This window comes from Aquarana catesbeiana, linkage group LG02, assembly GCF_042186555.1.
Source record: "Aquarana catesbeiana isolate 2022-GZ linkage group LG02, ASM4218655v1, whole genome shotgun sequence".
NCBI lineage: Eukaryota > Metazoa > Chordata > Amphibia > Anura > Ranidae > Aquarana > Aquarana catesbeiana.
In genome coordinates this window covers 513,468,664-513,493,708 of record NC_133325.1, presented here as the reverse complement: position 1 = coordinate 513,493,708, position 25,045 = coordinate 513,468,664, and the positions used below count along the sequence as shown (strand labels likewise).

General features: G+C 42.2%; 1 protein-coding gene across 3 annotated transcripts in view; it reads left to right on the top strand.

The window, feature by feature from the left end:
• LOC141128474 (C4b-binding protein alpha chain-like) overlaps positions 1-23,987 on the top strand; it is a 448,459-nt gene extending 424,472 nt beyond the window's left edge. For all 3 annotated transcript variants that reach the window (XM_073615780.1, XM_073615778.1, XM_073615779.1), the window contains 2 exons: positions 12,239-12,318; positions 23,582-23,987. In XM_073615780.1, coding sequence (XP_073471881.1) covers positions 12,239-12,318; positions 23,582-23,778 — 277 coding nt within the window. In that variant the 3' untranslated portion in view covers positions 23,779-23,987. The remainder of the gene's footprint in view (positions 1-12,238; positions 12,319-23,581) is intronic.
• Positions 23,988-25,045: the final 1,058 nt, after the last annotated feature.

The following is a 25,045-nucleotide window of genomic DNA, read 5'->3' as shown; positions in this document are numbered from 1 at the left end:
ATTGCAGCCTACCAGTCCTTAGATGTGGTGGCCACATTGGTGCCTTTTTTGTTTTTATTTTCACCTGGTGATCCTGTCAGTAACACATTTGCCCTAGGGTGTTAATGCTCACTCAAAGTACATATGAGTGTAACTAGAAACCACAGGGCCTCATGGCAAAATCCCCAGACAGAAAAGAAATACTCCATTCAACAACCCTAATTACTAAAGTCGTGTGACACAGAGCCTGAGCTATGGCATATATTATTTTTAACCAGGAAAATAAGTATGCAGTAAATTTTATGAGTAGTGGGGAGGCAATGTTGTAGGGCCTGTTCACACCATAGCATTGCACTGACATATATACTCCCAGGACAATTAATACATGTGTTTTTACAATGCTCTGCAACACACATTAGGTTTGATGGTGCACTGCATTACCATTGAATGTCTATGGCACTCCATTACACCTGCCTAGGGATGTGAGTTTTTGTGCAGCACAAAGCACATCAACACTATAACAAGTGCTGTACATTCCATGGGTTGCGCAAAAGCATTTGTCCCTAGGCCGGTGTTTTAGGGTACCATAGACTTTGAATGGTAACACAATGCACCATTGCAACTAATGTGCGTTGCTAAAATGAATTAGGCACAACCACCCCCTGTTCCCCCATTGTCCTCAGTATAAAGTAATTAGTAGCAACTACCTGGCAGTACCTCAGAGCCAGGCTCATTCATTTGAAGGTCAGCAAAGCATTGAGAGACTTATACAGGGAGGATGAAGCATCAGGAGAGAAGCATTGCAAGCCCCACCATACACAAGAGGGAGCAAAAGTGAAAGTTCACCCTCATGGTCCTGACCAGGCCACCCTCTGCCTCAGCCCTCACAGCGCCCATATGGCGGTGGCTCCACTACTAATTGTACAATATCTATGAAGATGCAGCACTGCCACCCATAGATGCTCTCCTGATTTGGACTATAAATACCTCCATCTCTCCTCTCCATGGAGGAGGAGCTATGTAGTTCACAGAAGATACTGTAGCATGGGAAGCAGATAACTTTTTTTTTTTTTTAATTTTAAGTTTAGTACACAGTTAAAAAAACAAAACAAAAAAAAAAAACAAGGGCAGAGTACTTAGTAATATGTGTCCTCAGAGAGCAATGTAATAATGCCTGGCCAGAATAGATGTGTGCAAACATGTAAGCTGTTCACAGACAGGAGGACATGCACTTTATCTGGCAGCTCTAACAGTGGGGGGCATTTATAAACTGCAGTGATAAAGATAGATAAAAAAGAGAACTTGTGCAATAGAAAACTAAACAATTATTATATAAAAATGAAGTAGCAACTCACACATTAGACCCTTGGGATAGTGCACATCAGGCCAGAGGTTACCAATCCAGTGGCAACCCACACTTTGTGGTTAGTGGCAGGGCTGTCACTTCTGTGAAGACGGGACCTGTTGAATAGATTTTCAAACTAGCAGTGCTCGCAGTCTTTTGGAGGCACCACTAAGAGGAAGGGGTGCTAAATCTGTTAAGGTGGCAGTCCAGGCAGCAGGGTGATGCACTTCAATGATTAGCCTCTTTTTCAAGCCTGAATTCTGGTGGAGCACCACAGCCTACATAGTGCTAATAAAACAATGGTAAAAATGGGGGGGGGGGGGGGGTGAACAAGTACTAATAAATAAAACAAGAATGAGATTTCAAATAAACTGTGGATCTTACAAAATTAGACAGTGTGGCCACTAGAGGGAGACATGCTGCTAACAATACAAGCCACAACTACAACATTGTAACTTTTCCAACACAAAATTATAGTATCAGAGTAGTGACATTAGACTGAAATATGGATAAAAATAGATCCTAAGCAATTTACAATAGGGATTCTTAGAAAAAGAATTATATTACAATTAGTGACACCTAGTTTATGAAGAATTAATTATATGAACATTTTTTTTCTCTCAGTTTTGGTGTGCTCAAATAAAATAATGAGGTCCATAAAAACTGAATATCTATCAATAATCTAAAACCAAAAAATTATTGTGTACTAATAAGTGAAAAAAATTAAATGAATCAAATCAATCTCTTCATTCAAAATATAAAAAAAATTAGGGGACTACTGCAACCTTCCACCTACTGTATCTGGGTATAGGATGTGATGAAATTATAAAAAAAAAAACCAGCCTCCTCCCGTGTCCCATACGAAGAGCCCCCGTAGTGAAGCGCCAATCTTATGGCGTGGACTGTGCCGGGGGGACAGGGTCCACAAGGCAAATCAGTCTGGGCCCCCCCCATAAAGCGGCTGCACTGCTGCCTGCTGGTATGATAATCCAGTGACATAAGGCTGCCCTGATGGGCACTGATAAGCTGCACTGATAAGGCAGCACTGATATGCTGCATGATGGCCACTGATGAGGTGGCACTGATGAGGCGGCACTGATGGCCACTCATGAGGCTGAACTGATGGGTACTGATAAACTGTACTGATGGGCACTAATGAGGCTGCACTGATTAGGCAGCACTGATATGCTGCACTGATGGACACTGATGAGGCTGCACTGATGGCCACTGGTGAGGCAGGACTGAGGGCCACTGCTGAGGTGGCACTGATGGCCACTAATGAGGCGACACTGAGGGCCACTGATGAGGCGGCACTGATGGCCACTAATAAGGCGACACTGATGGCCACTGATGAGGCAGCACTGATATGCTGATGAGGCGACACTGATGGCCACTGCTGAGGCTGAACTGATGGGTACTGATGGGCACTAATAAGGCTGCACTGATATGCTGCACTGATGAGGCTGCACTGATATGCTGCACTGATGAGACTGCACTGATGGCCACTGGTGAGGCAGGACTGATGGCCACTGGTGAGGCAGGACTGATGGCCACTGGTGAGGTGGCACTGATGGCCACTGATGAGGCGGCACTGATGGCCACTGGTGAGGCGGCACTGATGGCCACTGGTGAGGCGGCACTGATGGCCACTGATGAGGCGGCACTGATGGCCACTGATGAGGCGGCATTGATGGCCACTGATGAGGCGGCATTGATGGCCACTGATGAGGCGGCACTGATGGCCACTGATGGCCACTGATGAGGCGGCACTGATGGCCACTGATGAGGCGGCACTGATGGCCACTAATGAGGCGACACTGATGGCCACTAATGAGGCGACACTGATGGCCACTGATGAGGCAGCACTGATATGCACTGATGGGCACTGAAAGGCTGCACTGGTGGCACCTGATGAGGCTGCACTGATGGTCCTTGATGAGGCCGCACTGATGGGCACTGATAAGGCAGCACTGATAGGCACTGATGAAGCTTCACTAATGAGGTGGGTCTTAAACAGGAAGAGGTTTGGCCTTGGCAGGAAGGGGTGGGTCATATTTTGTTTAGGTGGTGCACAAGTTTAGTCAGGCCTAGGGCAGCACAAAACCGAAATACAACACTGATGTGATAAAAGTATAAGTAAAAAAGAAAGTTCAAATAAAATGCAAATGAAGTGCAAATTTACAATCCTCCACACTCTTCCACTCTATGTGAAATTCTTGAGCAGATAACACCACCAAAGAAAAGATTGGGCCACCGAAGCCACTCCACCACAAAGAGTTAATGAGCTCTTTACCAGACTGTTAGATCTCACACAGATCAAAGAGCACCGTGCTGCTCTGCAGACGCATAAACCCCAGTCCAGGTCCATTCAGGTCTTTGTTACTGAATCAGCTCACTCAATAGAGGGAATTAAATTGTAAAGGAATCCAATATAGTGTAGTATTTTAGGCAGACAGTTTATTAAAATGATAAAATTACACTTACAAGATGCATTTGTTCAAACAGCATGTAACAGTACACAGACACCTTCCAAGATTCCACCCGATGTGCAGAATGAAGTCACATGTGAGGCCCCGCTCAACGCATTTTTCCTTAACAAGCGCCGGGGGAACAGCCAACAGAATGAATAAACACCCCATTACATTATTATTAAAGTGGTTCTCCAGCCCCCCCTCTAAATAATTAAAAGTCAGCAACTACAAATACTTTAGCTGCTGATTTTTAATATAAGAGCACTTACCTGTCCAGGGATGCAGTGCTGTCCTCACCTGAGCCTTCAATCAGCTTTGGGTCCAGGAGCCGGCATCTTAACTAAGGGAAACCAGCAGAGAAGCCTTGTGGCTTCACAGCCGCTTTCCCGCCGTTCATGCGGGAGCCGTGCTATACTCTGTCAATGGTACCCCAAAATAATGTTGAAATCTTCATCTACCTGCAGTTGACAAATATGACTGCACATTAACCTCCTTGGATATATTACTACAGCTAGCAGTGATCCTTAAGTGCTACCACAGCCCAAACACCACTGTTTGAAAAGTCTAGGGGTAACAGAAAAACATTGATTTAGATTTAGTCTTCACGTGAGCCCTTAACCACTTGACCACTGGGCACTTAAACCCCCTTAATAACCAGACCAATTTTCAGCTTTAAGCGCTCTCACATTTTGAATGACAATTACTCAGTCATGCAACACTGTACCTATATGAAATTTTTGTCCTTTTTTCACACAAATAGAGCTTTCATTTGGTGGTATTTAATCACCACTGGGTTCTTTATTTTTTGCGCTATAAAAGAAAAAAGAGCGTAAATTCTGTAAAAAAATGCATTTTTCTTCGTTTCTGTTATAAAATTTTGCAAATGAGTAATTTTTCTTCATATATTTTGTCCAAAATTTATACCGCTACATATCTATGGTAAAAATAACCCAAATTGGTGTATATTATTTGGTCTTTGTGAAAGTTATAGAGTCCAAAAGCTATGGTGCGAATATCTGAAAATTGATCACACCTGAAGTACTGATGGCCTATCTAATTTCTTGAGACCCTAACATGCCAGAAAAGTACAAATACCCCCAAATTACCCCTTTTTGGAAAGAAGACATTCCAAGGTATTTAGAAAGATGCATGATGAGTTTTTTGAAGTTGTAATTTTTCCCACAATTCTTTGCAAAATCAAGATTTTTTTTTCTTTTTTTTTTCCACAAAATTGTTATATTAGCAGGTTATTTCTCACACACAGCATATGCATACCACAAATTACACCCCAAAACACATTCTGCTATTACTCCCGAGTATGGCGATACCACATGTGTGAGACTTTTACACAGCGTGGCCACATACAGAGGCCCAACATGCATGGAGCACCTTCAGGCATTCTGGAGCACCCAGGCCAATTCTGACATTTCTCTCCTACATGTAAAAATCATCATTTATTTGCTAGAAAATTACATTGAACCCCAAAACATTATATATGTTTTTTTAGCAAAGACCCTAAAGAATACAATGGCGGTTGTTGCAAATTTTTATCTCGCACGGTATTTGCGCAGCAATTTTTCAAACGCGTTTTTTTGGAAAAAAAAACAAACAGTCAAATTAGCCCAATATTTTTGCATGTGAAAGATGAAGTTATGCCGAGTAAATAGATACCTAACACGTCACCCTTCAATATTGCACACGCTCGTGGAATGGCGCCAAACTTCGCTGCTTCCCCACAGGCGACGCTTTAAAATTTTTTACTGGTTACATGTTTTGTGTTACAGAGGAGGTCTAGGGCCAAAACTATTGCTCTCACTCTACCGATCGCAGCGATACCTCACATGTGTGGTTTGAACACCGTTTTCATATGTGGGCGGGACTTACGTATGCGTTCGCTTCTGCATGCGAGCACACGGGGACAGGGGCGCTTTAAAAATTTTTTTTTTTTATTGTTCATTTTACTTTATTTATTTTAGTTTGATGCTTTTTTCCAAAAAATACATTTTTTGATCACTTTTATTCCTATTACAAGGAATGTAAGCATCCCTTGTAATAGGAATATGGCATGACAGGTCCTCTTTACAGTGAGATGTGGGGTCAATAAGACCCCACATCTCACCTCTAGGCTGGGAAGCCTGAAATAAAAAATAAAATAAAACAATCCTGGCTTTGATCGTAGCTGTGAGTCGGTAGAAGCACCTGAGGGCGGCGGGAGGGGGGATGCCCTCTCTCGCCTCCCGTAAGAACGATCAAGCAGTGGAACAGCCACTATGATCATTCTTATGGTGTAGGGAATCGCCGGCTGAAAAAGCTGATATCTGAATGATGCCTGTAGCTGCAGGCATCATTCAGATATCCCCGCACAAATTCAAGGACGTCGTATGACGGCCGGCGGGCGGGAAGTGGTAAAAATGCTTTTTTTTTTTAACACAAAGTTGTCCATTTATACAATATTTCTAACACATAGCATGTACATACCAAAAATGACACCCCAAAATAGGTTCTCCTACTCCTCCTGAGTAAAGCGATACCACGTGTGAGACTTCCACAGCCTGGCCACATACAGAGGCCGAGTACAGCCGAGTATGGCTGAGCATGGCTGGGTATTGCAGGGTATTGCAGGGTATGGCTGGGTATTGCAGGATATTGCAGAGTATGGCTGGGTATCACCGAGTATTGCAGATTATGGCTGGGTATTGCAGAGTATGGCTGGGTATTGCAGAGTATGGCAGGTTATTGCAGAGTATGGCAGGGTACAGTAGGGTATTGCAGAGTATGGCAGGGCAGTGCAGGGTAGTGCAGAGTAGTGCAGGGTATTGCTGAGCATGGATGGATGGCTGGATGCAGGGGCGGATTAATGCACAGGCTGGTGTAGGCTGCAGCCTAGGGCCCCACGTGTGCAAGGGCCCCTGATTGGCCATGATATTTTTATTAATCTATATATATTTATATATATGTAGAATAAAAACCATGCCTGCGTTTTATACGAATACGCCAGATAAATGTTTTTTTACCAACAGGGGGCAGGGATCGGGTGGTCCGCCCCGGGTGCCACCCATTGGGGGGGGGGCGGCCAGCTGTACCGCCTCTCCTGGCCCTGGGACAGCACTGCCAGCATACTTTAAAGTTGAGAAAACATTACTGCCAGCCCTTTCTCATGCACAGCTCCTCGTGTGTCACTCTCCATGTAAATGGAAGTCTCTTAATACCTCAATTAAAGCCACTCTGTCTGGCCGCTCTCCTCCTCCCACTCCACCTCCTTCCCGAGTGTAGCCTTTGATTGCAGGAGGAGAGCGGTCATGTGACCGTCAATGAAACAGCAGAGGAGAGCAGTCACATGACCGGGTCACGCAGAACGGCGTTAATTGAGGTATTTAGAAGCTTTGATTTACAATGAGTGACACAGGAGGAGCGGTGTATGAGAAAGGACTGGCAGTGATGTTTTCTCAACTTTAGAGTATTCTTTCCCAGGAGACTGGGGGTCTCCTGGGAGTGCAGGGGGGCTTTATAATGAAAGAGGCCTGTGTGATATGCAGGCAAAGGGGTCTGTGTACTATGCAGATGTCTGTGTACTGTACAGAGAAAGGGGGCTGTGTTATGTGCAGGGGGCCTGTGTGCTGTGCAGAGGGTTGTGTACTGTGCAGGGAAAGGGGTCTGTGTACTGTGCAGGCAAAGGGGTCTGTGTACTGTGCAGGGGGGCTGTGTACTGTGCAGGGGGCTGTGGGAAGTTTTTTTTTTCCTGAAACTTCCCTCTTAATGTTAGGGTGCGTGTTATATGCACTCTGAAAATGAAACAAAGGCGCCACTCTAAGTGCAGTAAAAAACATGGAGTTTAATAAAACTGTAAAAAGGTACTCACAAAGGTACATAGTGAACAAGCATGTTGGCAAAATCTGCCAGATATCCTGGTAGTGAGTCTGGTCCGTTTCCTGGAGCGCTCTTTTTCAAAACTAGGACTAGTTAAAAATAGACTGAGATCTACTATGGGCCAAAACAGACTGAATCACCTGTCTTTGATGTCAATTGAAAGTGACATTTTGTGAAAATTGGATTTTACCAGCCTCATTAAGGACTTCTCTGTTAGAAAAACAAGGAAGAGAAACTTCTATAGGTAGGAATATGTATGATTGTTCTGCTGTTGATGATTGCTTGCTTTTATGTGCTGCTGCTGCTTTTTATGGTATTTGTATGGCTTTTATTTTATTGGAAGCGTTTCAGCGTTTCGATTGGCCTCTGTCAGGATGTTGTGATTTTGCGTCAGTTAAACAGGTGCTGCTGCAGACGTTTTTGGCCTAACTGTTGATTTAGAAAGGTAAAATCTGTTACCAGCTTGCAGGTGTATTTTGAATGTTTTTTTTCTGTGGCATTGCTGTTTATAGTAGGCTCATGTCTGAATGTGTTTGGGCTGTAGATCTGAGAGTTGCACTTGAGGCATGTAATATAGGTCTACCCTTTTACACATGGCACTAAATAATTTATTTTCTGGTAAAGCATGCTTAGGAGGGAGGGGGCCACACAAAAAGTAGCCTAGGGGCCCATGACCACCCTAATCCTCCACTGGCTGGATGTGACTGCATTTGTCACAGAGCAGCGCTGTAGGCACTACAGATCCAGCCCACAGCGCTGCTGTCATAGATCTCTCCCCCTCTCCTCTCACACTCTACCGATCGGTACACAGAGGAGAGAGAGGAACCGGTGACATGACGCCGGTTTGTTTACATTTGACGGAGCGATCACATGGTAAACGGCCGCGATCCTCTGGACCCGGTGGTCATGGATGTTCTTGGGTGCATGCCCCAGGGGGCGCGCGAGAGCTGGATTCTGGGAGGACGTCACTGTACGCCCTCCCAGAGTTAAGCAAACGCCCTGTATCCGTCATTCGGCTATGGGCCGGTTGCTAAGTTGTTAAAGCAGATGTTCACTGCATCTGAGCACCACAAACCAAAAACACAATATAATTCATTTTTAATTTTTAACGCAAACACCCCCCATCCACCTATGTCTCCATGCTTTATTTTGATGAGAAATCACTTTGATAAATACCCCCTAGCATTTCTGGCCATGGCCATCTTGAGCAAGGTCAGATGATTCATATAGCATTTACTTCCTGAAATCTATCTACCCTTAGCTCAAGCATGCATGCAGGAGAGTGCTTAAAAGAGAAATATTTTTTTTTTTTGCAGTTTCATACTTTCCCAGGTGGATGCAGCATCGGAGCTATGCTGCATCTGTCCGCCGACTCCTCTGCACTGAGAACCGAATGAATGAACACCGCCGATGACTTGGTTCTCTCAGCTCCCCGAGCAGAGAGCTGCTGACTGTCAATCAGCAACTCTCCGCATGCATGCAGGAGAGTCCTTAAAAGAGAAGTATTTTATTTTTTTTGCAGTTTCATACTTTCCTAGGTGGATGCAGCATCGCTCCGATGCTGCATCTGTCCGCCGACTCCTCTGCACTGAGATCCTCTGCACTGAGAACCGAATGAATGAACACCGCCGATGGCTTGGTTCTCTCAGCTCCCCGAGCAGAGAGCTGCTGACTGTCAATCAGCAGCTCTGCGCTCTGACCCCCCCCCCCCCCCCCGCACGCTCACTGGAGTGCTGAGCTGTGGAGGGGCAGGGGCAGCTGGCTCAGTCTCTGCGGGTCGCTGAGAGGCTGAGGTGGGTATCAGTCCAGGCACCAGGCGGATCCAGACTTTATTGTCGGGATGACGAGGTGCCTGGACTGATTCCAGTGATGTCAGCAGACAGTGGACTTCAGCCCACTCTCTGCTGAAAACGGGTCACAGGAGTGCAAAACGAATTGCACTCCTGTGATCCATAGGAGAGGCTCAGGCTGGACTTCTCCTTTAACTGAGAAAAGACTCCTGGGATGTATGACATAATTTGCCTAAGCCTAGAAACTGTTCTGCTATAGTTATTTTCCTTGAAAAAAAGCCTGCTGAAATTACAGCTCTCGTGATCCATTTCATTTTACTTCCTGAAGGGGTGTGGCATGGAGTTACTATATGGGGAAATTATTATTATTATTATACAGTATTTATATAGCGCCAACAGTTTACGTAGCGCTTTAGTTGTGTCCAAGGAAAGCAGCAAGCAGGGCCTGAGCATGTCCTAAATTTTTATAGGTATGCTATGTCTTGCTCGGGAAAAAAACTATTACATGCCTTTGTGACATCACGGTACAACTCCATATGCCAATCAGGAATGGCACACCAAAAAGTTAATAACGCAGTGAATTTAATAGAGTGAGCAAGTTGAAGGACATGTTTTAAATATGACAAAGCTTTACTGAATAGTGGATTTTAATGCTTGCCCATTCTAATAATAATAATAATACCAGATTTATATAGCTCTACTTTATATGCTCTGTGTTAGAAAGAGTTGAAACATATTTAACATCTTCTCTAACTTTTGTACTCTAACAATTGAATAGTCTTCCCATGTATTAAAGCCTTTCTAAACCCCAAAACAAACATTTAATAATTTGCAGTTTGCCAGTTTTTAGAAGTGGTAGCTACATTCGTTTTCTTTTTTTTAGGCTTTTAATCCCTTTATTTTTACTTGGCTATCTTTCTGTGCTGGGTGGGTATGTTCATTCACTTCACTGTATCAATGGAGCTTTGGTTGTCACCCAGGCTGCTCCCCGCAAACAGGTTTTTCTGCATTCATGTCTACTGCATGAGGGATAATTAGTAGTTTAGAGTTCAGGTTAACAGAAATGACAAAGAAAGTTAATTTCTGGCAAGATCAACAAGTATTTTCTGAAAATGTTCTTAGCTTGAAAACTGAAAACGAATGCAACCACCACATCTAAGAACTGGTAAACTGCAATACATGATGCACCCGCTCCTGAAGTATACCAGGCCACATGCCCTCAACGTGGATCGGGTGCCTGGGGGAGCCTGGCAAAGCAACTTCTTCCAATGTTAATGGAGTAACTAGCCTCTTTTCCACACATCCACCAGGCCAGGGCCATGATTTATCATAATCTGGAAGCCCCTTTTAAATAAGGGGTCCCACAGACATCTGCTCCCCCCCCACATGAATGACTAAGGGGTACATACAGTAAAAAAAAACACAAAGCAAGTCAATACACCCACACGTTTAACAAATAATGTATTTAAGAAAAAAAAACGAAACATTTCCCACTGTGTAAATCCATTGTCAATCATGGTGAATGATGCCTACTGACCTGGAAAAATGCGGGGATGCTGCCTTATGGCCAAGACCATATTTGGTCAATGATATCAACAACCCTGCCTCTTTGTTTACATTCAGCTGCTGGCCAGGAATCTCCTAGTTGGCATTTGAATGGAATCAAGGATGCATCATTTGTTGCTAGGAAGCCAGGGACCAGTCACTTCTTGACTGCCAGGGCCCTGAGTGGGAAACAGTCATAACTAGCAGCAGTAGGAACATGGCTGCTAAATGTAGGACCTCCTGCTGCAGCTGGAGGTTGGGCCCATTTAGTTCACCCATTCGACAAATGCCAAACAGTCATGGTTCAGACGAAAAAAATTAAAATTTGGTCTGAGCCTTGGCTGTTTGGCATCAGACCAAATATTACATCTTTACGTCTGAACCTCATCTCTAGCAGCAATGCTAAAAATGTTAATTCTTTATTAAACACTTGATGAAAATGTCATGCTGAGCAGCATTGCCATGCATTTTGGATAAATGTGTCCTTTTTCAAGTCATGTTTATGTTTGTTCACTCTGTATTGCAATCTGACTAAAAGTACTTGAGAAGCCCTGTTAAACAGGAGAAATCACTTTCCAGAAACAAAAAAAGCTCATTGCCTTTATATTTCTTACTACAAAATCTAGTACCAGTCACACCAGCCCAGTCTGCTGCAGTGCATCACACACGCTCCTGACACAATGATAATTACTTAGTACGAAGGGAAAAAAATTCCAAATATCAACTTGAAAAATTTAGTACACAATTTTTAGACCTTATAGTCTTCATTTTTGTTTTTTATTTTCTTTTTGCATATAACAATAACATATATTAAAGAACAAATAGAAATTTCTTGTTAAAAAAAAAAAAAAAAAGAACAAATAGAAAACGTGTACTGTCTCCAACATTTTACCCAGTTTTCCTAAAGGGTCCATACATAAAGTAGTGAATTGTAATTGTCAATTCGATCAACTAAAAGTTTCTGCAGTTATTTTGGGTGGAGAATTTGTTCTGATTTAGAACAGTTTGTTAAGGAACAACCAAAAAAGTCTTACAATTATCTTGGCCAAATATGTTGTAACTTCAAAGGCCAGTATCAAATTTAATATTTTGCAAACCTATTACCCAACTTCAATGTGCCATAAATTTGCAATCTCTAGACTAAAACTCAAAATTGGTTATGGCAAACTGATGTACTGTATGTTGTTATTAAAAGTATTTGTTACACGGTTGAATGATTAATTATAATACAAATATTCCAGATATACTATGATTTCAAGAAGAAACTACAGAAGCTGTCAAGCAGATGGAACTTGGAGTGGTACACCCCCAGTGTGTAAAGGTAAAATAACAATACAGGTTTAAATAATAAAAGAAAGTAAAGATATTTATTTACCTAGGCCTCCTTCATACAAGTGATTACTTGCATACACCAGATTCCAGTGACAAGAATCAGCAAATTCTGTGATGACAAGTGTATCACTTTATACATCCCACAATAATAATTATGCTACCAAAATTAGTGTGTGCTGTAAATTGCTTCCAGCATTGCTCCTGTTTCTTCTTGCTGGAGGCCACCATTTTGTTGAAGCCCTGAGCCATCACTACCTTATTTGAATCTCTCCCCCTCTTCTTGGTCTCAAATATTACATGTCACTTTCTTCAATTAAAATATGTACATTTCCAGCCTTGATTGAATGTCTTGGCTCAGATAAAGAGGAAGGCTGACAGAAGCTTTACAGTTCTGAAGGTCACAGGCTGCAGATGAGAGAGAATATCAGAGAGATAAGATACTATCCTTGTAGTTCTTTTGATTCTCCCCGACAGAAGAGTTTGTCCTGTCACCTCTCCTACTTTTCTTTTCTCCTTCCCTAAGCTGCGTTTCCCTCTGTCATCCTTGTTACTTTCTTCTTCAGCAACAATAATTTATAACAATAAAAAGGGAATATACAAAAAATAAAAGTACACAAAATCTCAAACCTAATCGGCCTCTAGTGGCTCTGATTTTAGGCACAGTGCTGAGAATATAGAGCAATTGAGCATGTGCATAGCAAGCTAAGGCAGTGCATTACTGGATTTTAAAAAAGTATAGGCACTTTGTTTTTTAATGTTTTACATAGCTATAACTGCAAAATGGGACAGCCTAAAGTGATCTATCTGGACTTAATTTTCTGACTAAAGTTCCACTTTAAATCATAAGATTGTTTGGAAAAGTTAAAGTGGTATGTCTGTGCCACACCTTTAATAACAAACCTCAACTGCTGTATCAATAAATACCCTCTGATATTTAGAATACAAAATTATCCATGAGCATGTGCACTATCCCTTTATGTAAAATATTCCTAACATAAAAGTACATTTACAGCAGGTCAATGAATCTACAGTAACATTGATGGAAGCACCCACACCTGCCAGTTTCCTTTTTCTGATTTAAATCAAGTTTTGCTGCTTTCAAATACCTTCATTCCTGACACAGCATGACAGCATATACGTATTGGTAGGCTCCACCCCCTGCCCTATCTCAGGATCGGTTATACTATAAGATTAGGTCTCCTCTCTGCCTGCAGCATTCTCTTTTTTTTCCTCACTGCTAACAGCCGGTTATGCTACTGCTGAGAGCAGGATTTTTATTTTTCCCTCACCTTGTCAGACGCTTCTGACCAAGCCGCACAGGTTCAAGCCTCTCCTGTGTCAAAGCTCCCCACTGTACAGGCAGACATGAACGCCTATATGGGATAGACCTCCCCCACTCAGGATCCAGGAAGAAAGGGAGGTGAGGGCATCTGGTATCTAGGGATTGCTCCTTTATCATGACGCCATGGATGAACATTCATTGGACTTTCTGTTTGGACTTGATGCATGCAGGTGGTAAGGCACCACATGGTGCACAAATCCATAATATTCAGTTACTGCTGCAAGTATGTGGTTAAGCTTGCATTTCTGAAGGGTTGTGGCTGTGTCTGCAAATCTGCTAATGCTGATAGCAGGTGTGCTGTGCTGGGCTGAAGCCTTCCTATTAACTGAACAAGACTGGCCCTACAGTCTTGACTTATTTTCTGCAGGTATGCTGTTAGTTTGTGTTTCTGAAAAGCATATATCACACATGCGAAGCTTACTGACTGTCCATAGTGCCACTCTGTTACTAATGCTTCACAGGTTTAAGTCTGTGTCTGCAGTATTACTAATGCTTGGACTGATAACAGGTGATACTTTCCTATTAACGCGGGGCCTGACCCTGCAGACTGGGCTCAGTGTGTATTGATGCTTGGTGGTGGTATGATCCTTCGTGGTACATGTATCTAAGGTAGGTTTAACCTGCTAGTGCTAATTGTCAGATGACTATTAACTTGCGCTGCTTACCTGTGATTACATTAATGCTCTGTACACACGATCGGACATTGATCGGACATTCCGACAACAAAATCCATGGATTTTTTCCGACGGATGTTGGCTCAAACTTGTCTTGCATACACACGGTCGCACAAAGTTGTCGGAAAATCCGATCGCTCTGAACGCGGTGCCGTAAAACACGTACGTTGGGACTATAAACGGGGCAGTAGCCAATAGCTTTCGTCTCTTAATTTATTCTGAGGATGCATGGCACTTTGTGCGTCGGATTTGTGTACACACGATCGGAAATTAATCGATCGGATTTTGTTGTCGGAAAATGTTATAGCCTGCTCTCAAACTTTGTGTGTCGGAAATTCCGACGGAAAAAGTCCGATGGAGCCCACACACGATCGGAATTTCCGACAACACAATCCGATCACACTTTTTCAGTCGGAAAATCCGACCGTGTGTACAGGGCATTACTCTACAGTATGAATGACTGTTATGTGTTTATTTCTATGCATTTACATGCTGACTTTGGTGCTAAAATAAAAGTCAGGATCTGTTTAGTCACATTCCTTAGTACTTATCTGTTAGCAATGTGTAATTGCTTGTGTTATTTGGGGTACCCCACAGAGAGATATGTGGTTTTGTAGTGGTTACTACTTATGTCAAATACTCCCAGACATGGCTCCAGGCTTTCAGCTCATCTGTGAACCAGTAGCAATCAGCCTTCCTAGAGACCAGCAACTTTAACTAAGGTGAGGGCAGGTAGGTATATGCTATATCCTAAAAGAGTGGACATTATGGGCATAATGAGTGTAAATCTCTCCAGCCCTCAACACCAACACCAGTCAACCTGCTTCTGCAACAAGGGACAGATCCTCTTCAGCCCTGAAGGAACCACTATGTAGTTAACTACCAGAAGAGGCAGATCAAGAGATTTCTACAGTAATCATAGTGGTCTGGTGGTAACTGGTGTGTTGGCCAAAATGCAAAACAAAGTTGCAGGCCAGAGGCAGTGACAAATGGGCAGAGACTGAGAGAGCCAACAGTCACTAATGGTTCCATACCAAGCCTAATCAAACAACTGTGTTTATTTAAAGGCAACCTCTACCTCAGAGCTTGCTTCTGGGAAATTACTATGGCAAGTTGACATATCAGAAGCAAGAGGTGGATACTTTAACACCGTCCAAACTGACTGTGTGGAGCTCGGGGTACTAAGCTATTCAAACAAAGTCATCTAAAGGGTACCTCTGCCTCAAAAGCAGCCGGCCAAACAGGCTTCACCAGATTAACCAAGGGTGCCATTCTTCCAACAGAAGAAACAATATCCTTTGCAGAGACTCTGGGACATTAAGTAAATAGGGAGATGAAGAAGGTTCATACTACTGTTAAGTAGTGTCTTGTGACCTGGGATTGAGCTCACTTTGGTAGCCAGACTGTCAGGACCCCAGACAGGGTGAAAGCGGAGCTCTGGTCAGTGATAAACTCTCTATGATGGCGGATCCTAGATTGAAAATGGAGTAGCCAATGATGCAGTAAAGCAACTGCAAATACAAGACTGTATGCTGTTTCTCCAGTAATCATTGTGGTCAGTGAACCCTTATGGCTCATCCCACAAGTAAACACATGCTGCTTTAAGTCAGAGTGGTGACTGTTCAAGTCGGATCTGGTGATATCTAGAAGGAGGATTAATTCCTTATGTTAATCGCCAATGACCAGAGGATAGCCAAAAGGCAAAGTAACGAAGAGTTAAACCTGGGAGAACTATAGCGGAGAATAAAGAATCAATAATCATCTTTATTTGCCTAAACCCAAGTCGCCCAGTAGGGTCAGCTGACAGTTATATGTAAATTTGAGCTTAGGATCCGTGGGTCCAGTGCATTAAGGAAGCCAATGGAATTTTCTTTCCTCTCTACCAATTCATTGCATTCCCTCCATGACGCATTAGAACACAAGGGTTGTGGCTACATGGTCATTAGTCAAAAGTAAGACTTGAATAACAAGCAGAAGGATGAGGATCCAAAATTGCATAGACCATTGTTGCGATTAATCTCTCTAGCCGTCAGTAAGGCTTGACCTCCTCAAATCATACCCCAGGATTTCCAAACAGTATCATTCATAGTGTTGCAACTCCAAGTCGCAGTGACTTCAAAGTAGTATCTACACTACTTTTGATCCCACTGTGATCTAACTTGGGGCCATGGATATCAAGAATACACAGGCATTGATTTAAGTCGCATAGAAATCGCAGTAAATTCGCACGATTTTTAGGTCACAATAGTGGAAACCCAGGCTAAGACTGTAGATGGTCTTTAGACCTAGCAAGTTCAACCTATGTGTGTGATTATATGTAAGTATTACCTTGTATATCCTGTATGTTGTGGTCATTCACAAGTGTGTGTTTGAGTGTGTGTGTGTGTGTATACTGTATACACACTTCAAGATGCCCATGTTTCGGCAAGTACCTTTGCATGGCCGTTAGAGTTCATTACGAGTGCATCGGGCAGACTGTGACCTTTCCACAAATTCCGGGCATTTCCCGGGATATTGGATCCAGTAGGGGCCGACTTGCGGGAGCAAGGACTTCTGGTGAGCCTTGTTTGGGCAACAGACTGGCGCAAAGACTTCCAGGTTCTGGGAAAAGAGTGCTAGTACATACTCTGATCGAGTCAGGGGGAGCCATCATCTAGAGACCAACTAGTCTCATTACAACAATGGCGTACCGGGAAGTAGTTCTGAATCTCTGAAAAAATACAATAAACTTACCCTCAGAGAGAGCAACAGTATAAGTATCTCACTTGAACAAACAGCTCTTTCCCATTGGTTGCATCCCACGATCGCTAGAGGGATAAAGTAGCCTGTAGTAACCCATGTGGTCCGAAGGGCCCAAGGGAAGGTTGACAACTGTATTAACTGGTTTTGTAGTAAGGAAAGACTTGCTTCCTGCACCAGGAACAGTGACTCCACAGAGGACAAAAATCCCCTTTTGGGGAGGTAGCTAAGCTAAATAATCTTTCAGCGTATCAGCTATTAGGCATACCAATCATCACAAGTTGTTACTCATCGGGTATTCATGCGGATTGAGGACAGTGTGTCCAAAAGTCAGAGTTGCAGTGGTCACAGACTGAAGTCTTTTCGAAACACAACAAAAAGAGCCTCAACTATGCTGCAAAGACTTAGCAAAATGGGAAAGGCCTATCTTCTTTGTCAAGAATGAATGCAGAACTAGTCAACTTCTGTCAAAGGTATCTCCCAGTCAGGTCTACCAGCCCGTTAGGTAGGGTTTCTAGAACGTACTGCCAGGCGGCGTAAGGTACAAAGGCCGTTGGATGACAAGGGATAGTCTCCAAACCAAGAAGCCGATCAAGGGATCGGCAACAAGTAAGGCTATCAAGATATTGGTCTAACAGTAACCTGGGTGGCTTCCCAGAGGTGGAAGCAGAGAAACTAATGACAGCCAGCTGGGTCTGCAGGTTAGCCAATATGTATATTAAACTAACCTCCAGTCTCCAGGATCCTTATCCGGATTCGCAGCCGTTCAGTGGTGATAACAATAATGGCCCTGTGGCTTGCAGGCCATGATATATGCGGGTACAATATCATCCTATTTTCCTTCCAGAGGTCCAAAACCTCATAAAGCACGGCCAATGGTATCTTCCAAATCCATACAAGTTATATCTAGATGCTGGAGACGAAGAAGTGGAGGTCTCACCTTTAGTGTTTGAAATCCTATGAAGGTCAGAGCGCCTACTCCAGACTTCAAGTACATTAGATACGAGAAATACCTACAGAATTTAAAGGATGGAATTCTCTGTTCCTTGCTGTAAGGATTGAATTGTATACAAGTAAGCCTAGAGAGGATACATGAAACTCAGTCGTGTCCTCACTCTCTGGGATCCAGTAACGGTAGCATATCTTGGCAACCAATTCCGAAAGACCTGGGCAGATTGTTCTTTCCCCCATGGGGTCTTCCAAATAGTGTGAGACACATTGTCTCACTCTCCATTCAGAGGGATAAGACATCCTCAACATGGCCAGTAACACGGAATAAGTATTCTGTATGGCAAATAGGTCTAGAAGGACCTCAGATATCCAAGTGTCAAGCCATAAACTACCTTGTTGCTGAAATTATCAGGCAAAATGACTCTAGTCTCTTCCAACACTATACAAAGGTTGGTGTCTTTGCAACCTGGGTTAGAATATCATCCTTCTGGCATATCCAAACTAAAGTGTTTGAAGTACCACAAACATTGAAAATAGATTCAAGGTTGAAGAGAGACATAGAATTGGCCCTTCTTCAAGAAGCAAAACGATAGGTTTATCAGGCCTAACGACATCAGAAGACAAGCACTGTCCAAGGAAGACAATCGCAGGGGTGCGGATCAAGTCAGTCAAAGGGCTTAGATGGCTAGGACAAATCTATCACGTAAGGGCAGAGACCGCTCTTCCAAACTGATTGCGCATCCATGGGTGGAACTCCAAAGGAGTCCCTCCAGAGTTAATATGTAAACTACGACCTGGTCTACATTCAACACGCTGGGGGTCCATTCTTGTGGACCCAGCAGCCTTAACTACAATACATCTCAGTCGTTAGTGGGGATAGATCTAATCCTCAACTTAAACACTTTAGCAGTACCCACCCTTGTCGTCCGGTGAGTTGGTACAACCCATATGTATATGCTGTCATGCTGCGTCAGGAATGAGGAAAATGTTATACTTACCTAACGGTAATTTTCCTTTCCTGATGCAAGCATGACAGCATATAGGTCCTTCCCGAAACTAAAACAAAATAAAGAAACAAACAAAAGGCCTCACAGTGATACTAAATTATAAGAATGCTGCAGGCAGGGGGGAGACCTAATCTTATAGTATAACCAGTCCTGAGATAGGGCAGGGGGCGGAGCCTACCCATACGTATATGCTGTCATGCTTGCATCTGGAAAAGAAAATTACCGTTAGGTAAATATAAAATTTTCCTCATTCTGTCAGAGCTTTGCATTAAGGACATTTGCACAAAAAGATTTCTTGTATTTTGCACAGAATTGCTTGTATTTGCACATTATTACATGTATGTATACATATAATGACACCACATTAACATAAGATGTTAATGTTTTAGGAAGCCTTAGGAGCACAGACACTTTTAATTGCAGCAATTTAGTTTGAATTAAAGGGATAGTGCACATGCTTACATTTAATTAATTTACGCAGTATTATTTTGGTTAATTTTGTTTGGAAAGTAGACTATAAAAAACTTTATGAATACATTGATTTGAAAGCAGTAAAAAAAGATATCTGAATCATAAAAAAGAAACTGGCAGGTGTGACTGCTTCCATCAATGTAACTTTCATTGGCCTGCTGTAAATGTACCTATGTAAGGAATATGTAAGATTTTTGTAGCAAGTGTATACACGGAAAAGAAAAATTTGAGAAATGCAGTCACTGGCCTTGGTTTCCTCATATTTGCATTTTAAAGGTGTTTTACATTCATTAAAGTGATCTCATTTATTTTATTTAAAAAATATATCTTTGATATGTTATACTTAGCTGCTCAATGCAACACTATTAAACAGAATCGCCCCTAAACTCTTCTTTGATGGTCCCCAGCTGGCGCCACTCCTTCCTGTTCTAAATGCCCCCAAAGCAAGCTGTGTGCTACAGGGACACCTGTGCGATGGCTGCGTCTATGAACACACACAGCACAGCTCAAGCGCTCCCCCCGCTTCCTCCTCACAGGATATGGCTGGCAGCAGTAGGAACCAAAGGCTCCCACTGCTCTTAATGTTTCCTGTGATACCAGGAAGAGAGAGCAGATTGCTCACCTTTCTGTTCCGTCTGACAGCCATCACCTGTTTAGGAAGAGAAGGAGAAACTCCCTCATGGGGACAGAGACCAGAGTCTTTCTCACTAGAAAATGTTCCCTCAGGAGGATTTACCCTCAGTTCCTGTTCTCTTTGACACCTGACAAAAGTAAGTAGAAATCTTCCAAATGGGGATAGAGATGACAAGTAGAACTTGACATGGGCTCCAACCCTCCATCACGATTTATCATTTAAAAGGTTTTGGCTGGAGAAAGAAAGTATAACTAAAAGCAATATTTTTAGTTTTGTATCGCATTATAGCACCTGTCAAGTTTTTATTGCTGCCTGTGCCCCTTTTAAGGAGATTCACCTTCTCTATTTGTCATGTTTCACTGAAAGTGAAAGAAAAATTCTAACTTTTTGGTTGTCACCAGAACAGTGACAGATGGAAAGCCTTCCAGTGGGGACCACTAGTTCTGGTGACAACCAGGGATTCCCTCACTTTGGAGGAATTTCCTATCACTTCCTGTTTTGTCTATGGGAATTAAATGGGAATCTCACAAAAAGGGACACTATGCATGAACTAACTATTCCCTACTCTATTTTAAATTAAATAATATGGTATTGGTTTTATATACACATTAAAGAGGAACTTAATTTCCCCCATCCCCTATATTTTTTCCCCTTTTACATTTTTTCACTAGTAGAATACAGAATTCACAAACTCACCCAGACAGCGAATCCAGCATTGCCCTGCTGTAAAGCAACTGCACTGCTGTCACTGGGTCCCACCACACCATCTTGGTTGCTGACATCATTGGGTGCTTCTTTTTAGTTCAAAAAGATGGCATGCAGATGGCATGCCATTGGGCCCCCCCCACCTCTGGCTGCATGACTGGAGTCTGACGAATCCTGAGATGTGTGACATACTGTACATATCCAGGGAGGCTTCAGAGCACAGAAGATATCATTCTGACCCAGGATGCTAGAATAGAGGCTGGGGGGGGGGTGAAACCTGCCTAAAATATTAAATAAAAAGGCTAATAGGTTTTTTACATTGTGGGGGGGAGTGAAATGATACCTAGTGCATCAGATGGACAAAGTTCAGCCTTAAGCTCTACCTCCTAGTCTGATAAATTCCTTCCCTTTTTATATACTGTACAGGTTACCAGGGCAAACTGCTCAGTTTCAGAAGTTAAGCAAATAAAACAATTGTGTACAAGATTAGGCTATTCTGATTAAAAAAAAAAAGTGGTTACTGGGGATCAACATTGGTGCTAAATGACAATGAATAGAAGTCCCTTCTGAAAAATGCTTTTGGACTGTTTATTAAAAGAGAAGTTTGGGAATTAAAAAAAACAAGCATACATACTCACCTAGATGGCTGCATCATTGATCCGCTGCATCTGTCCCCTGCTGCCTCTACACTAAAAACTAAGTGATCAAAGACCTCTGATCGCACACTTTTTGGTCTTCAGTGCCAGTGACTGTCAGTGCTCTGCCCCTCCAGCACTCACTGGAGCACCGAGCTGTGGAGGGGGCAAGTGTGGCTGCCTCAGGCTCTCAGCGGCTTACTGAGAGGCTGAGCCAGCTACCGGTCCAGGGATCTCGGTGGATCCTGACATTAAAGTTGTGAACCCTCCAGAGTCTGGACCAGCTAAGTGAAGTCAGCCGACAGCAGGCTTTAGCCTACTGTCAGCTGAAGACGGGTCACAGGAGTGCAGAATGAAAAGCACAGGAGAAGGAAATGGGAGACAACATGAACCAGTTAATTAGTTTTTGCATACTTGTGGAGAATTTATGTTTTAGCCTGCTGGAAAAGAATGTCGCCTCCCTTGAAATACCATTCCTTGCTCACCGAGAGATAATACAGAAAAGAAGAAAGGAATAGTTTCCCATGAAATACCATTTCTTGTTCACAGAGAATCGAACTTGGCAATGTTGATTTGGGATATTTTGTTTAAATTAATGTTTTAAATGATAAGTTCACCTTTCTGCACGTGTTGCATCTGACCCCTCTCCCCTGCCCCCTGGGGATCCTCTCCCCACACTCGCTGCCACGATTCAAAGAGAGTGCAGCCTTATGGGTGGAACTCACAGATCCCTGTGAATCAATGAACTATGTGCACACATAGGTTGGACTTGTGTCTTTTTTCAACCTCACCTACTATGTAACAAGTACTGACAGCCTTTGTGGCAAACGGCTTCTAGTTCTCAGTGAACTACCAGGGTGCTGATGAGTGTTCTAGGTAGTTCATTGAGCTTCTTCTCATTCAGTAACTGCCTGCCTGTATTGGAGGTATGGGCAGACAGCTACACAGGCAGTCTGCAGGAGCTGGCATTACGCCAAGGATCTGCTGATCATAGGTGCAATGGTTTACAAGCTCCTAAAAAAAAAAAAAAAAATTTTTTTTTGTAAAGGTAAATGTATCCTTTAAGACACCTAGATATTTTGGAAATAAATAATAATCAATAATAAGAGAGGAGAGGAGTCATAATAATGCAACTACTGTATTATCCTTCTCACGATTAGTTTGGTTGCATTGATAGGATTTATTTTAAACTTTATAAATATACAGAAAGTAGTGATTGGAAATAGATAGTAAATTAGCAGAAGTTAAAGTAGAACTCCAACCAAGACTTTTTTCATATGTACAGAGTGAGAAATATAGATTTTCCTACTAAAATCAAATTAAATACTCATGCCAATTAACATGAGAATGAGTGCAGCAGCTGTGAACAAACCAAACTAACACAAACAGCGCTTGCAGTAACTCAAGAAAAATAGATAAATAATATAAACATAATAATATAATAATATGAACATAAAGTCCCAGAAAAGTGTTAAATAAATCTGTGTGAATTTATCACCAGTGTGCTTCTCCAATATAAGAACACTGTGCTCCAATATGCTGTGCCAACACCAAAGAGTATTATTCCACACTCACCAGCTGTGCCAACACTAGAGTACTATTGCAAACTCACCAGACCAATTTTGACCCCTTGCTTAGATAAGAAAGTCCTGAATCGCTTGTGGATAAGTCACTGGGATTGTATACAGTAAGTATTTTTGTGCAGGTAAAAATATATATATATGTGCATAGATCTAATACATTTATAATTGCATGAGGTTGAAAAGTATTCCTGCAGATGGACTCTTTTATAGCCACCTCAGCTACTTTGTTGCTAGTGCTACCTTCCCTACATTTCTCCTAAACAGCAGAAAAAACAATTTCTCTTAAACATATTATTTGAAATTAAAAGTCATCTTAGATATCATGATCTTGCATATTAGTTTTATAGTTCTATTTTGCATTTTAAAAAAATCTAATTATGTGTACAGAAAAAAGAACAATTTTAAAGTTAAAACCTGGGAAGTGAGGTTCAATTTACGGATTCAGTTAATATAATGATTATGAGGTATATCTTGTAGCATGCATTGCAATAATCATTATCCCCTCTCACAGCATCCATATGTGATAACATTTGGGAACTGCAAGAAGAAGCTAGAAGGTGTACATCAACCCCAGATGAGTGGATCAAATATCTGCAGGTGCAGTACCTCTACCTTCAGATAGAGAACTTAAAGCTGGATATTGACATTAAAAAAAAGAAGAATCTGAGTGCTGAGAAAAAGCAAGAAAATTGTACTGAAAACAAGTGATGAAAACTAAAATACAACACATATACGATTTCCCATTCAGACATACTTGTGATTAACAAAGAAAAAGGCAAATGGGTTTATCTATAGAAACCCAAATTCATAATCTTTTTTTTGTGGAAAACGTCAATTTTCACTGGTTTGCATACTTACACAACTGTTCTGGGCAATGTCTGCACTCACAATCACCATATTTCAACAAAAAGGGGGGGGGGGGAATAAAGCAGAATCTATTTTGTAGGCATAGTTTGTTTTGTTTGCCACCTAATATTTTATAATAATTCACACCACCCTAAATCTGGGGTAATTTATTCATTTTAATAGAGGCAAGATGGTGAATTAACTTCTTGCAGTTTGTTTTTCACAACTGTTCCACTGTAACTTCAAATTTAAAAATTTGAAGGAAACCAGGAAATATAGTAAAATAGACAAAGACTAAGTGCAGAAAGCCAAAAATATACAATTTTGCAGGTTTTTAGAAATAGACCATATCTGTTACATTCTGACAAAATGTGTATTTTTCTTGCAAAATATGTGACTGTTTTTTTATTGCATATTATATAAACTACATTTTGATTCATGCTTTTATTTTAAGAAACTTTGATGGAACTAACAAATTTGCTATTTGATCACATATGCAGTTTATGGCAACTTTCTTAAATAAACGCTTTTGCTGATGCAAATAAACCTGTCATTTTTATTGTGCCATTGGATATGCATAAATATGAGGGGGGATGTGGGGGTCTAACCCCCTCCAGAGTGTCCTCGGCATGGATTCCAAAGCTCCTGTTAACTAAGTTTCTCTGTTGCCTATGGCTGCCTGACATGTTGCTTTGGGACAGCCACATTTTTTTCCTCTACAGGCATTAGGAGTGAAGATTGAGGGGCTTGAAAGTAATTTGGCCTTGTGCCCCTGGGTTCTGCTTGTGGTGCTTTCCAGGCTTTAGTGTACTGTCTTAGTTAGCCACAGAAAGCTTTTAAGGTGCAGAGCCAGCCTCTGAAGGTGTACTGTGTCAGCTATCTGCAGAGAGCCCTCCATTTTAAAAGCTGTGGCACAGTCTCTGGTTTAACCCAGCTTCTGATTACTCCCTTTGTTAAAAAGCCTCTGTATGTGGTGGATGGCCTGGCCTGTCACCTTCTGACACTGCTCTCAGCATCATGGTGTTTTTCAGACCCTTGTGTACTGTGTCAGCTGCAAAGCACTCTTCCAAGTCCTCAGTTGTGGCACAGCTTCATTTAAGACCCAGTCTTTGCAGTCTCTCTCTCTGAT